The sequence below is a fragment of the Desmodus rotundus genome, chromosome 3, assembly GCF_022682495.2.
Source record: "Desmodus rotundus isolate HL8 chromosome 3, HLdesRot8A.1, whole genome shotgun sequence".
Classification (NCBI taxonomy): domain Eukaryota; kingdom Metazoa; phylum Chordata; class Mammalia; order Chiroptera; family Phyllostomidae; genus Desmodus; species Desmodus rotundus.
Window position 1 is genome coordinate 11,220,788 of NC_071389.1, and position 14,208 is coordinate 11,234,995.

Below are 14,208 nucleotides of genomic sequence, written 5' to 3' on the forward strand. Positions count from 1 at the left end.
CACTTGCCCCTGGGAGGAGCTCTGAGCAGCCTCACTGCCCACTCCTGGCTGCAAGACAGCACCCTCTCCTAGAGCCTGATCGGGAAACATTCACCCACCACCCTGGCCAATGAGGAAAGCGCACAGTGCAGTCCTCCTGAAAAGGACAGCTGCACTGTAACGGAAAACGGCAAAGAATTCAAGCTGCTCCGATTACTGAATTTCTCCTCCACTCACTATATGCTGTCAGAAAGCTCACAAGGCAAGTCAGCCGCCATCACCTTTTCCTCCGACAGAGTGGTCAGCACTGACCCACCGAGCGCTCGTCTGCGCCCACCGTGGCACTCAGCTGTCCACCCACACTGCTTCCCTCTTGAGAATGAGGTGGCAGATCCATAATTATCTCCACTGTATAGATGAGGAAACTGAGGCACAGAGAGTTTAAGTAGCTTACCAAGGCCACCCAAACAGTCAGGGCATACCCATGCCCAGCTAAGGTGATCTTAAAGATTCGCAATGATGTACTGCTTTTCCGTGTACTGCCAGCTGCTGGGGCCACCAGCCCTGGGGCATGGGGCTGAGGTCGCCCCAGTTAACACCTCAGCCTGCTTTCATCTCTGCTTCAGATCACGCACTTAGAAAGTATAACAGAGACAGCCCCCTCTCTCAGAGTCTGGGGATGGGTAGGTTTATGGGATCACCAATACTTATTTAGCATCAATGATGTGCCCAGTGGAGAGGGTCCGGGAATATGAATGAGCGTCATTCCATTCCACAGGCGCTCTGAAGCCGGAGGGCTCCCTGGTGCTAACAGGACGAAAGGGTGGCACACAAGGGACAGGAAGTGCTTTACGCCAAAAGCTGCTGAAGGATGTGACTCAGAGACGTGGCTCCTCCCATCATATAGTGTTCGGAAGTAGGAAGGTCCATGACACAGACATGGACATGTCGGGGAAGAAGTGGTAAGCGACTTTAAAGTGCCTGACGCACCTCTGGACCCAACTGGTATTCAGCACGCGGACAGAAAGGGGAAAATCCACTTGCATGAAGGATAATCATTTCCAGCCTGGGGCGAATCGACAAGAGTGTTGTTCTAGCTTCCAGTCAATGGTAATTAAGTGTGCCTATACACTCCGGAAAGAGCAGAGAGGGAGATTAACAGTAACTAACTCTCCTCTGTATGTGGCTCAAATCTCCCCTCCGAGCGGCCTGTCTTCAGGTTCTCATCCCAGAGCCTGCATCTGACACCACTCCCACCACCACCATCTGCAACATCCATTCTGGACTTGGCTCAAAGGTTGCAATTACATAAAAGGTAACAGGCCCACCAGGACCTGAAAATCTGGAGTTTCACAAGTGCTGTTCCTACCCCTTCTCCTGCACACCAAGCAACTAGAGTCTGGCTGGTAATCATTTGTGGGGCATGCGGGGTGGGGCACAGGGCTGGACTGCCCTTCACGAGGCCTCACATAGGCAGGGTCTAGGCACGTTGTGACTGGCAGGGCCTCTAATGAGCCTTGAGAGTGCAGCAAGGTCCAGGAGGCAGCAGCACACGGGCGAGGGGCAGCCACAGGCCGTCTGGCTAATGAGTAAGAAGGGTCCAGCCTGATGAGGGCCAGGAACCGAAAATAGGAGGGCGGAATCCTCCCTCAGCCCTGTGCCCTCCTGAAAGCTCGGACTCCTTTATGTACGCGACAGGAAGCCTCTGGGAGTCCTAGAAGGCCCCCCACCTCCAATCTCTCAGCAAAGGCAGAGCAAGGACAGTGATGCTGCTTGGTGGTGGCAGCCATGGTCGTGGGGATCACATGATCACTGCCGTCAGAGAAAAGCAGGAGGCCAGCAGGGTTCCTACTCACTTGCATAAGGGCTAAGCCAGGCCTGGGCGAGCTGGATGCGACCTCAGACCCGCACGCCAGCAGCTACCATCAGCCACCATCAGCCAGGAGCTGTGCTGGAAGTTTACCCGCAGGGTCTCTAGCACTCAGAGTCAGTGTCATCGCGCCCACCTCCGACACCAGGAGACAGACACCCAGAGGTCACACAACTAACACATGATGAAGACGAGAGGTGAGCTCGGCTGGACCTTTTGATTTCAAGGTGCTCAACCTATCACATCCCAACGCTGCCACACAGACATCTCAGGCTAACAATCTCAGACTCAGAGCTGCCCTAAAAACAACCAAGCACGAGTTTTATGGGACCCTGGTCTCCAAGTATACTGAGACAGGCTCCGCAACCTGGCAAATAAAGCGAGTGTGTGCACGTGTGGGGGCGGGGAGGAGGGGAGAACCATCAAATAACCACAACCAATCTGATTCCGAGAATGTGCAAAATAAATGGTCGCTCTGCTTCTAGCCCACCCCAAACTTGCACTTCTTGGCTGGTGGCACCTCAGATGCATTTTCTGCATTAGGTCTGCAAACAGACAGCAGTAGGGGAGCTGCTAAAGTAGCCTCCCCACCATGAGGAGGACTCAGGAGACTGCCCGAGAGCGGGAAAAGCCAAGGCACAGAGGCCCACACAGAGGACCACTGCTGGGTGAGGCTGGAGAAGACTGCAGCAGGGAATGCCTGGGGCAATACTGACCCTGTGGGAGGCGGGGTTAGAGATGTGGGTTCAAGACACAAACAAGAGATCAGCAGCCTTGATAAGATGGAACTGTAAATGAATGGAAGTGAAGGCAGGAGAAAGCAGGAAACTGAACAACAGAAAGGAATCCTGAGGGTTCAGAGTTCACAGGTGTCCTGTCCTGGGAAATGTAAGGTAACTGTGTGAACCTCTTCATGGCTAAAGTGAAGGCAATGAGGTCAAATGACCTGTGAGGCTATAATGTCAGCTGGTTTGTCCTTGGACAGTGAGTTCAACCTTAAGACCCATCCCACCTTGTCACACCATCCAACCACTTTGTTCAGCTTCTCCCCTAGGGCTTCCAGAAAACTCCAAGGGAGAACTGGGTGAATTCAGGGAACTGAAGCAGGGAGACCGGTGCCTGCTGAAGCAAACAGGAAGGGGCGGGGGAAGACCCACACCATCCAGAGAGCCCGCCCTCTGACCTCCTCTATTCACTCTGGGGTGGCAGACATCGGTGTTTCCCAGCCTGCTTTTCAGGGGTCCCAGCCTTGACGGTTCAGGGAAGGCAGGGGGCCGTTTTCACGACCATCTAAAATGCCTCAGTGGAGCCCCGGCCGGGTAGCTGGGCTGGTTAGAGCATCACCCGACACGCCAAGGTTGCAAAATCCCAGGTCAGGGCACATAAAATAAGTGGAACAACAAATCTCTCTCCTCCCCAGCCCCCTCTACCCTCTCTCTGTAAAAAGTCAATAAATAAAAAATTAAAAAACCACAATGCTTCAATGGAGAGCCTTCTAATCTCCCCCCTTCCAGGTTAAATAAAACAAGCCCTTACAACCCTACGTTGGGTTGTAAACCCCATCCAAGGCTGGGCCGTGTTCACCTGTGAAAACACCATCAGGAAGGCCGCCTGGGGCGCCAGGGCACAGCCCCTGGGCAGGCAGAACCCAGGGGTTAAGGAACAGGCCCTCGGAAGCCTGTGGAGGTTATTAATAAAAGCATCAGCTAGCATTTATTCAGCACCTGTCTTACACATATTGTACGTGTTGGCACTTTATACACACTCCCAAATCCTGGCAGCTGCCCCAGGAATTCGGTTTTCTTATCCCAGTCTTGTCTATTGGAGGAAACCCTGGGAGATGCTGTAACCTGCCTGAGGTATCAAAGCTGGAAGGTGACAGAGACGCGACTCAAGTCCCAGTCCACTTTGCTCTGTCCAGGAACTACAGACTGGCGGGGGAGAAACCTGCCAGGGGCCCCAGCCTGCTCAACACTGCCACATATTCGACCTACGGGGCGGTTACCTGGTCGCAGACCTGAGAGAAACCCATGCCTCTGCTGCCAGCAAATGGGGATCTGAAGGCAGTGACATCGACACCAGGGTGCCCAGGGCGAGGCTCGGTTCCAGGCAACAGGGCTCAGACACCAAGACCCTCCGGCCCTCCCTCCAGAGACCCAGTGAGACCCACTGACCACAAAGCAAGTGAGCGGCAGGCCCAAAGCCACAGCCCCGGCTCCTGACTTCCAGCAAGGTTTGCTTAATGTACACCAAGCTTTTTTCCCACCCTCTCCCCCCTCCTATTGAAGGAGCTAGCCGTTTTCTAAAGCAGTTCTCTTCTTGAAAAAGAAGACAATAAAATAAGGATAGCTACGTTTCTTTTTATGCCATCTTCCCAAACAGTTGTGAAAATTTAAAAGCTGGCTGACATCACACGTAAGGCCACTTCCAGACAGGGTCTAGCGTCCAGGTCATCTGACGTGTGGGTCATGAACCTTTCCAGGAACCAGTGTTTCCCAGAGTGGGTTCCATGAGAGTAACTTAGAAAAGTGCTGGGTGCCAGGAAAACAGGTCCTCTTCTCTCCACTGCAGGACTTTTCAGAACCTTGAACGTGGGTGACAGTGCGGCTGGTGAAACTCTAGAGAGCAACCAGAGTGCGCCACGCTCCCGCAGCTGCTCCCTGTCTTAGCTCCTCGGGAGTCAACGTCACGGTGAGCCAGGAAGAGGGCACGCTGCAGCCAGAAGATGCGGCCGTCCACTGAGCAGGAAGAAGGGTCACGGGGAAGGAGACTTTCCCAGCCACCCCCTAGTTTGACTCTGCACTCTCCTGACTAGCAAATCAAAAAGATTTGTGTGCATTACCTCCTCTGTGAATCACCTGTGTACCCACAGCGTATTCCTACCTTTCTTTTTTCTCCTAATCCTCACCCAAGCACGCTTTTTCCCCATTGATTTTAGAAAGAAGGAGACAGAGAAGCATCAACTGGTTGTCTCCCCAACCCGCCCAGATTGGACCAGCACAGAGACCAGGAGTCACACTTGCACGCGCCTACGCCCCTGCCCACACAGGGGATTGAACCCGCAACCTACGTTTGCGCCGACTGGGAGCTGGACCCACAACCTTTTGGTTCCAGGAAGATGCTCCAACCAACCGGGCCATTCGGGCCAAGGCCCTACCTTCCTTTACTGCTGGAGGCAACAGTACACAGTGGTTGGGAGCCTGGAGTCAGGATGTTTAGATTCCAAGTTTGGCTCCACCACTGCCTGGTGACTTTGGTCAAGTTGCCAAAGCCCCTGCTGCTTTTAGTTCTAAGTAACAGAACTGAAAGTGGGGACAATGACACTAACAACCTCAAAAGGTGTTTTCTGAAGGTTTTAGGAGATACATTCTTTGCCATAAGCTGCAAATGTTTTTTCAGAGTTTGTCTTTGGCCTTGAAACTTTATTTTATTTAAACTTGAAGTTAAATTTGCATATCCCAAAGCCATCCTTTTGTCATTAGCTTCTATGCCATATAAAGGCCTCCCCCATCTCAACATTAAATATCAATGTTTTCCCTCTGGCTTTTTTATGTTCATTTAAGTATTAGTTCTTTAGTCCACTAGGAGTATGGGTACCTGCTGAGCAATAGATGTTTAGCTTGTTTTCCTTCAAAGTCACTACTTGTTTCAGCAATTTTTTCAATAACCGACTGTCCTCTCACAGTGAAACATGGTTACCACTTGTACTATACCGAGTCACTCCATCACTGGCCTGTTTCAGAGCAGAAGGACCCCATTCGTCCTGCCCTCGGTTGGGAGGTCTGCAGCCTCCTCCCGCTCGGCCCTCCTGCCCCCGGAAAGCATACTGTCCTGGAACTCATTGTTCAGGACCCATGGGCATCACATTGTCTCCTGGAAACAGGCTTAGCCCCCCCAAGGAACACAAACACACACAGCAAATGGCCCTGTACTTTTCTCAAGTTTTGATCTTCTGGACTGCTCATTCTTAATGGAATGAAATGAGGGTGCGTTACTCTGCTAGAACAGAACTCATGAGAACTCTAAATAACTTTGGCCATATCTCTGGGGGAGCAGGTCAGGTCTGGGGACCCCAGGAAGCCCCGTTTCCTCTTTCTAAGCAAATCACAGCACTTCAGAAGGGTTGACTAGCTGCCACTTTGACGCAAATCCGAGGCTGCACCGTTAGGTGGCCAGGTCCTTGCCTCAGCCACAGGCTGGGGTTACTAAAGGCCCCCTTCCTCTGGAGAGGCACCCATGAGTGGGGTGCAGAGGGCCGGTTCGGCACGGAGTCCAGGGGTCTGCATTCTGGCTCTCCCTGGCTTCAGTCACCACAGCTGCATCCATTCACGGAGCAAAGGCTTGCATGAAAAGGCTCACCACAACTTTCCAAGGAATGGAGTTCATTAAAATAATGCTGGAGGCCCCTGGCTGGAATGCTTTTCCCCTTGTAAACGGGGACTGAAGCAGTGTTGCGGCCCCCAGGAAAGCTCAGGCACCAGCACAACAGACACTGCAGCAGTTGTTACACAATTGCCAACGGTTTAATCGGCTCCCCTGCTCCTGCTCCTGCTCCAGAGACAGCATTCCGTCTAGGAGACAGCCTCCCGGCAAACTCTGACAAATGGGAGCAGGGAAACCAAGTCCCCCCACCTCCGACACAAACCCGCAGGGCACGTCCCTAGGTACAGCGCACGGGGTGCAGCACAGTCCCCTCCTCGCCAGTCAGGGCTACAGAGAAGGCTCCAGCCATATGCGTCACCATGGAGGGGGTGGCCCTGCCCTCTGGGAGGCCCAGTTACAAAGCCCAGCATCACCAAACAAGGTCCCAGAGTACCAGTGAGCCTCAGCAAAGCCATGTCCCCAGGGGGACAGGGCCCAGCTTCTGGAGCATCAACCTGACTTTGGTGGAAAAAGCATTCTTTTTATATTAAAATGTCTTACATATGGACACGTTATGAATTGCAACACAGTTTTTTAAAAAGACAAAACAAAATTCTCTACTTGAGGCAGCCACTTTTGGATTTGCTTCCCTCTATTGCCAGGAATATTTTGGGGAAAGAATCTGAGAAGCAGTAAGGGGCCGGACTAAAGGTGGCCAGCACCGAGTCAGAGAAGATAGCAAAAACTCATTGCTAGCGGGGCATCACCATTAAAGGGCCTAGAACACCTTCACTCAAAGGCAAAGACAAATAAATATGCCCGCTATGTATTTGTTCAATAGCGAAGAGTGCACAGTGGACCGTGGCCAGGTCTTCTTTCTCCCAGAAAAATCTTTCCTGAATTCTGCACTGAACGCAGTACTGTGGAGCAAGGCAGCTGCAGCACCTACAGCGGTGTCTGGCACACAGCGTTAAATTCCGCGAGAACACCTCAGTTCAGTAGCTAGTCAGCCATCGTGAAGATCCACGGGCTGAGAGAACCCAACCAAAGTCATTCTTATCTGGGATCAAGTGTGAGGATCCCTGAAACTTGTTCTCCCTGTGGAAGGGGAGCCAAGGAATCAAGGCTGCATTTCTTCCCAGGGCTTAGCACAGTGCCTCACTCACGGAGGTGCTCAGTAAATGTCCACTGAACCCATTACCATATTTCACTGTGTATAATGCGCACTTCTTTGCACAGTATTTTGATGCGTGTTATATGTGGGTAGTGCTAATTCCATATCTATATAAATGTTTTATTTCTTTTATTTATACTTATGTGTTAAAAGTGTAACTCTAGAAAGCAGTAACTATGTCTGCATGCAAAATACTACCCTGGAATACAATAATCATTTTTGTTTCTAAATACAAATAAATAAATAATTGAATTAAAAAAGTAAAACAAAAGACTTTTTTCCTGAAAATCTGGGCCAAAACCACGGGTACACAGTATACATGGGAGCACATTATACATGGCAAAATACAGTGACTTTTCACCTACTTCGGCTGACACCCATTTAGAAAGGAGAAAACATCCGAGATGTCGACTCTGAAAAAATGCTGGTATGAGACTTTTAAATGGCGACCATAATGGGGAAACTAGGCAAGAAAACACAAGCCAGCTCGCTCTTGACCACAGCTAAACCACATCAAATCTGGCCTTCAAGACCCCCCAAAAGCCAGCACGTATTCGTCACCTGGGAACCGAACAGAGTTTGGAGCCTCATTCCACACAGCCGTCCTGGGGGAAAGAATTTACAGGCTTCACTGGTTTAACTATTAGAGACTGCAATCTGAGTACCGATGCTTAGCAGAAGTCAGATAATCAGTAATACTGGTGAACGATTACATATAATATTAGCCTTAATTTTGCCAGTCACAATGTGTGGGAGCGTGGCTCCGAGGACAGACAGATTCAAGGGAAGCAGGTTCTTAGAAATGTAAGCTGTAGGTCTCTACTCGCTCGCTCGCTGAGCCCCAATGCCTAATTGTGCCCAGTGCCCTCCATCCGTCCAATCTGTCAGGGCCTCCTGCTCCTGTGCAGACATCGCACTAGCGACCTAGACTAGAGGTGCACGGCCTCTGCGAGTTGTTTGAAGTAAAGGTACCGCTGAGGCTGGCAGCACGAGGCCCTGCGCCCAGCTGGCCCCTTCTATTTCCGGAGGGCAATTCTGGCTGCTAAAAAGAGGAGTATGCTGAGATGGAAACCGATCAAGTTATCAACTCCCTGGTCAGGGCGTCTGGGTGTCTCTCTCCCTCGAACCCGCCAGCCGGGCTGGGATGGCTTGAGTGCTTTCCCAGCCAGCTCTGCTTTCTTCCCCCTTGCTTGGTTAAAATCTGGGGCTACTGAAAGCTGGACCTTTGGGTGACTACAGCAAAGAAAAGAAAAGGAATTGAAAAATGAACTGACCAGTGCGAGCAGAGACTTGGCTATTTTTGGTCTGCTCTTAGAAAGGCAAAGGTGCCAATTTGCAGAAACTCCTTCTTCAGCTCAGGGCTCAAAATACACCACAGCTATCGCTGCCAGCGTGCAGAGCAAAGCCATAGAAGGTCAAAATTTAGGAAGCCAAGGGGGCATCATAACATCACAGGATTCTTGGCACACAGGGACCTGTGGGTATTTTTGAAACAGCTTAACAATGGATTTCGGCTGGCTTCACTCCAGTACAATGGGATTAATATGTAATAAAATGATGTTCTGACCATCTGCAAAAGAAGGTCATTCCCCACCAATCAGAGTGTGCACTATAATCCCAAGGCAGCAAAAGCTCTGATGCTGGAAAGAGAAAAGCAAAGCAAGCTGATCTGGCATGATAAATTGGGCTGCCTTGGCCTTGCTGCCAAGCATACGCCACATTTCTCCTTAATACCACTCTGTAACCGGACCACTGGCCTACAGTTCTCTGGCTCCAACATATAAGAGGCCATTTCCTTCATGGGGAATGCTGGCAAATCCTAGCATTCTTGTCAGTCTTAAAATTGGCGACTTTTCTTGAAAACAACATCCTCCCCTTCAGTATTTTAGACAGGTGAGCGCGGCAAGAATGACTGCAATTTGCACCAAGCAATGCATTGTTGGCTTTGAAAACCTCTGACTGATCCCAGATTACGAAAAACAAAGGCCCGGATACACTGCTTCTAGATGGACCCGTAACAGTGTGAGTTTTCTGAAATTCCAGCTTTGGGAAGAAACGAAAGCTGCACGTGAACTTTGGAGCCACAGCAGTACACTCCGCACAGACAGACTCTGGCAAGAATAAGATAATTTTGCAAATCCAGTTCAAAAGAAGAAAAATCTGTCATTCCCAGGGTAAGTTGAAGAAACACAGCAGCGATTAAAGGGAAACATTCAAGTAAGTGATTTCTAGGACTCCTCACAGGACCCAATACAAAACCAGCCCCAAATGCCCCTTGTGCACCACAGTGCAAAGCACCGGCCTTGAAGCAAGACCATTAACCACAAAGTGGCTTCTGAAGCACGTCAATATAGTTTTAATGAGGCATGCTTCACCCGATTCTACTTCAGCGAAAAGTCATGCTTCGTTTCCATTCTCACATTCATCAAGCTTCAAAATTTTTTTAAAAATTAATGAGAACACTGATCCCCCAGTCCATTCTGGGTGAAGGGAATCATTTATAGCCTCTTGTTCAGCCTTAGGAGGTGTATGGGGCCCAAGGCTGGCTGGCCGCCAGGCAATGGTGATGGGGAGTCGGTGCCTCCCCAGCCTCCTTGGAAGCAGTGGACAGAGGTGAACAGGTAACCAACCCTAAGTGGCCTGGCTCTAACAGGGAAATATCTTTCAAGTCTCCAGGTGTTTTTATTATAATTATGTGAATTTTAAGTTATCCTCCATAATACATCTGTTTCAATATTTTACATTACTAAAGAATCGAATTACTGAACATTTTTTCCCCAAACAGGTAACACGTCAGTGCAGAAGGTACATTCTGCGCAGAAGTCAGACCTGGCTTCTTCCTCAGAGTCTCAACCCCCTAGAGAAGGTGAAGTGGTCACATACACACTATGGAACACCGAGGACATGGTAACACAACTGAAGGCATCCAGCTCAGTCCCACAACCTACACCTGCCTCCACCCCCTCTCCAGCCACCTTCCACAGAAGACAGAGTTAAGTGTGGAAAGGCAGCGCGCTCTGACAGCAATCTGCGGGGTGCCACTCGCTCCACCACGTATCAGGGACGGGCACAGTGTGGCGCTTCAACCTGAGCACCCTCCCGCCAGCTCAACCTCGAGGCTGGTCTCCCCCACCATTCTTGGGCTAACGTGGAAGATGGCTCCTTCATTTTCCGTCCATGCTGCAATGGAACCAGCCAGCCAGGCTTCCCTAAAACCTGCACATGTCTGACATAAAGAACGACGAGGGAATCACAGAGAAATCACAGCTGTAGTAAAACACTTTCGTTGCCATAAGAACAAAATAGCTTGTTAAACAAACACAAAGACGGCCTGAGAAAAATGTGCTCATCATTCGTTCTGTTTGGTTCATTTCCAAAACACAGCCATAACTAGACTGGCAAACTAAACTTAAACTCAGCCAAGCACACTTTCGTGCTGAGTGTGAAAGAAAAGGAAGCCTCTGCAGCTGACCGAACTAGGGACCTGCTCACACCTTCCACTCCTGCCCACCTCTTCCACGTGGTAACCCTCCAAATGCTCTGACCGAGAACCCGCGAAGCCACGTGGCACTTCCAGACTGCATCTCGGAACGCTGCCTCGCTGGGCCGTCGAGCGGTGAACAGAGCCATGCAGCAACCCGCTCAGCACAGCGGCTACACAAAGCTCAGCAGGGGGTTGTCGCTGACGACCAGCAACACGTCAAACCCAAGCCCTCCCGACTTTCAGGGACACTCCTACCTGCCCAACATATTTCATGATTTCCCAATTATTACATCATTAAGACTGTTTCCTCTGACCCCCATCCCCACAACTCACACTTCCCAGGCACGTGCCCAAATTCTGCACGGAAGTCAGATCTAACCAACCCAGTGCTCAGACCAGTGTTAAATATCAGGATATTTCACCAGCAGCTCCAAAGTATAGCTCCTCCAGAAACACCCGAAAACAAGCAACAGGTGTCATACCCTCACGGGCGACAAGCGACTGGAGCACAGGGGCCGCTGCCCGCTCAGGTGGACCCTGCCAGCTGGATCCCTTTAGCCCAAGTTTAGGCCAAGGCCACTTCAGTGGCTGCTGTCACCTTGCCGATTCTTGGTCTGTGACCCAGGATTCTGAGCATACAGTAGGTCATTTGCATCGTGATTTCACCTTCTTTCTTTAATGCTCATCCAAAGAATCTGTCTAGCCAGGGGTCATCAAATTCTCCATTTTCTTCACTTCCATCACATGCACCTGTGGCTGCCTTTCTTGTCTGGACCATTTACCTCAAGAAACCTCCTTCTTCCCACTCCCTGAGTCATTACGCGTGAAAGAGAGCAAGTTCACAACTCCTTCAGCGGGCTGCACTCTGTCTCACACAGCTGCCTCTCCGCTGGGGGTCCGGGCCCCTGCCAAGATGCAATAGCTGCACGGAGGACTCTCCAGACCGCTGTGAAGCGCTTTATCTGTGAATGGCAGGAGTCTCCTGCAGTCCCGTTTTTCCCCTAGAAAACTGTCTGAGTCTCATACAATCAAATTAAATATATCGCTACAGCACATGAACGAGTTTTCAAACCACGATTTTCAGAGATACCTCACTGATGAGCCAGGGCTGGCAAGTGATAATTACATCCAAGATGACAAGGGACAGAGGAAAAGAGCAGAGGCCTCGGAGCCAGAGCTGGAACTCACTGGCCAAACGAGGCAGTAACTCAATTGACCCCTTGGGGCCTGATTTTATTTTACCTCTTTTCAATACTTCCCAGAGCTTTATAGATATTTTTTAATACTTCGAGCATTTTCAAATAACATTATGGTCCCAGTTAATCTGAGACATCATTCTGAGACCAATAATTTTGAATCTTAAAATTAAATATTTAAAAAATAGATGTGAAGAGATCTGATAGATGTGAATAGATGTGAAAAGCTGACTTTTGTGCTTTGCCGTTTCCAACTAGAAGTGAAGCCACTGAAGCATTTTACAGGGTAGAGTTTCCTACTGCTTTGGCTAGAGAACCCTCCCCAGGGGCAGAGAGAGGAAGAGAGCCCGGCACCATGCAGCTGAATGCCGGCTGGATGCGTGACCTCTTCCCTGTGCCTAAAGGGCAGAGTCTAGAAACTGAGAACAAGGCCATGGGGGAAGGAGACAGAACGTAACCAACTTCAGAATTCCCACCTTGGGCTTTATGAACACAGGTGGTGCTGAAAACAAGACCACCATATGAAACAACTTCTCTCTGTCTGGAGGAATCTCGCAACCCAGTGGTGGTGTCTGGCTGGAGAGAGAGCAGGTTTCTTGTGTGTTTTGCATTCTGCAGGGAAAAGGTACCGAAAGCAAACAATTATGAGCCACTGCCCAAAATGAACCCACGTGAACACGGAACGTACCAGGTCGATCAGGTCGCTGAGGTTTTTCTCTATCTGCTGTGGAGGCAGGCGCCTCATTAAGTCCAAGGCACAGTCCAGCTGCTGATCACTCTGCGGAAGGAGAAAGAAAAGTGTCTCAGTCATTTTGCCAAGAGCAACACCAAGAACCCTCTTCCAACAAGCGTTTTTGCAGTTGCAACGTGCCCAGGGTATTCTAAGGCTACGCGGGCCTGCAGCAGGCTCTCCGCCCTGTCTGCTGGAGGGAGACTGCTAGCCTCTTTGGCAGCAGTGTCTGTCTCAAGTGGAGACATCCAAAAGATAATCAAAGAGTGGGATAAATAGGCTAGAGAGTTCAGAAAGTGACCCTGTTCTACCCACATCTCAAAGCTTTATCAGCTTTCCTTCTCTAATGCAGGAGACCATGGGAGATGCATTATGTATTAATTCCCAACTGGTTCTATGGGGAACATGCCTGAATAGATTAAGCTCTTTATTCTTTGCTGTAACCTGGATTTAAACAGGTAATATCAGATAGCATCACCAGGCCAGGTTCCTTGATAAGCTCCAAGCCAGAGAGAGAGGCAGGCAAAGAACAAGTGGCAAAATCTATGGAAAGGTTAAGTGACTGCTTCAGTCATTCTACTAAAGCTTGGTACGTTTCCCATGGTGCCAGGCCCTTGCAAAATAGACCAGCACCTGAACTGACCTGCTTAACAGCCAGGACCTCACCCTAGCTGGCCAAGTGGACTGCAAGGCAATAAATACATTGGAGTCACACTGCTACAGGGCCCTGGGAGGGTAAAGATTACCCTTGTTCACCGAGAACCTTCTTCCAGCCTTGTGTGCTTCTTAATACTCTCCTCATTTAATTTCATGATGCACGAATTTACTGGGAGCCAGCCTGTGCCGGTCACCGGAGGTATGTGATAAATAACGGAGGGAGGAGGAATGAACCCAGTGGGCACAGACGGTAAAGTGCAGAGTACACTCGGTGCAGAGTGCATTGTAACACAGAAGGCCAGGCCTCAGGAGGTCCGACGGGGTATGAGGTAAGGAAGGTGGGCCAGGAAAATGGTAGAGATGCTCAGAAGTGCAGGTAAGGCAGCCAGAGTCCCCACCACCACCACACAACGGCACTATGTGATCTGCATCCGGTCTCTGTCAGACAGATCTCGGGACTTCTAAGAGCCCTACATCAGGGAGCTTAAGAATCTTCATAAAGTACTCCTGGCAATGCCACATTTGGCTGCAAGCAAGTACAATCTTTGACTATGACCATCTCTCCACACTCCTGATGTATAACTTTACAGAGGCTAGGGGACAAGGACCCACTTTATATTCATTTCAAAAACATAACACGTTAAGTAAACTAGAAGCAATTTCATTTTCAGGTAACTAGTACGGCCATATACAACAGGCTGGTTTTAAAAAAAGAAAGGGACCCCCCCCCCTCAAGATGGTTACAGTGATTATTCT

The 14,208-nt window shown here is 50.0% G+C and overlaps 1 protein-coding gene across 2 annotated transcripts in view; it reads right to left on the reverse strand.

The window, feature by feature from the left end:
* CAPZB (capping actin protein of muscle Z-line subunit beta) overlaps window positions 1-14,208 on the reverse strand; it is a 124,635-nt gene that overhangs the window by 56,835 nt on the left and 53,592 nt on the right. For both annotated transcript variants that reach the window (XM_024554301.4, XM_053921805.2), the window contains exon 2: window positions 12,754-12,843. In XM_024554301.4, coding sequence (XP_024410069.1) covers window positions 12,754-12,843 — 90 coding nt within the window. The remainder of the gene's footprint in view (window positions 1-12,753; window positions 12,844-14,208) is intronic.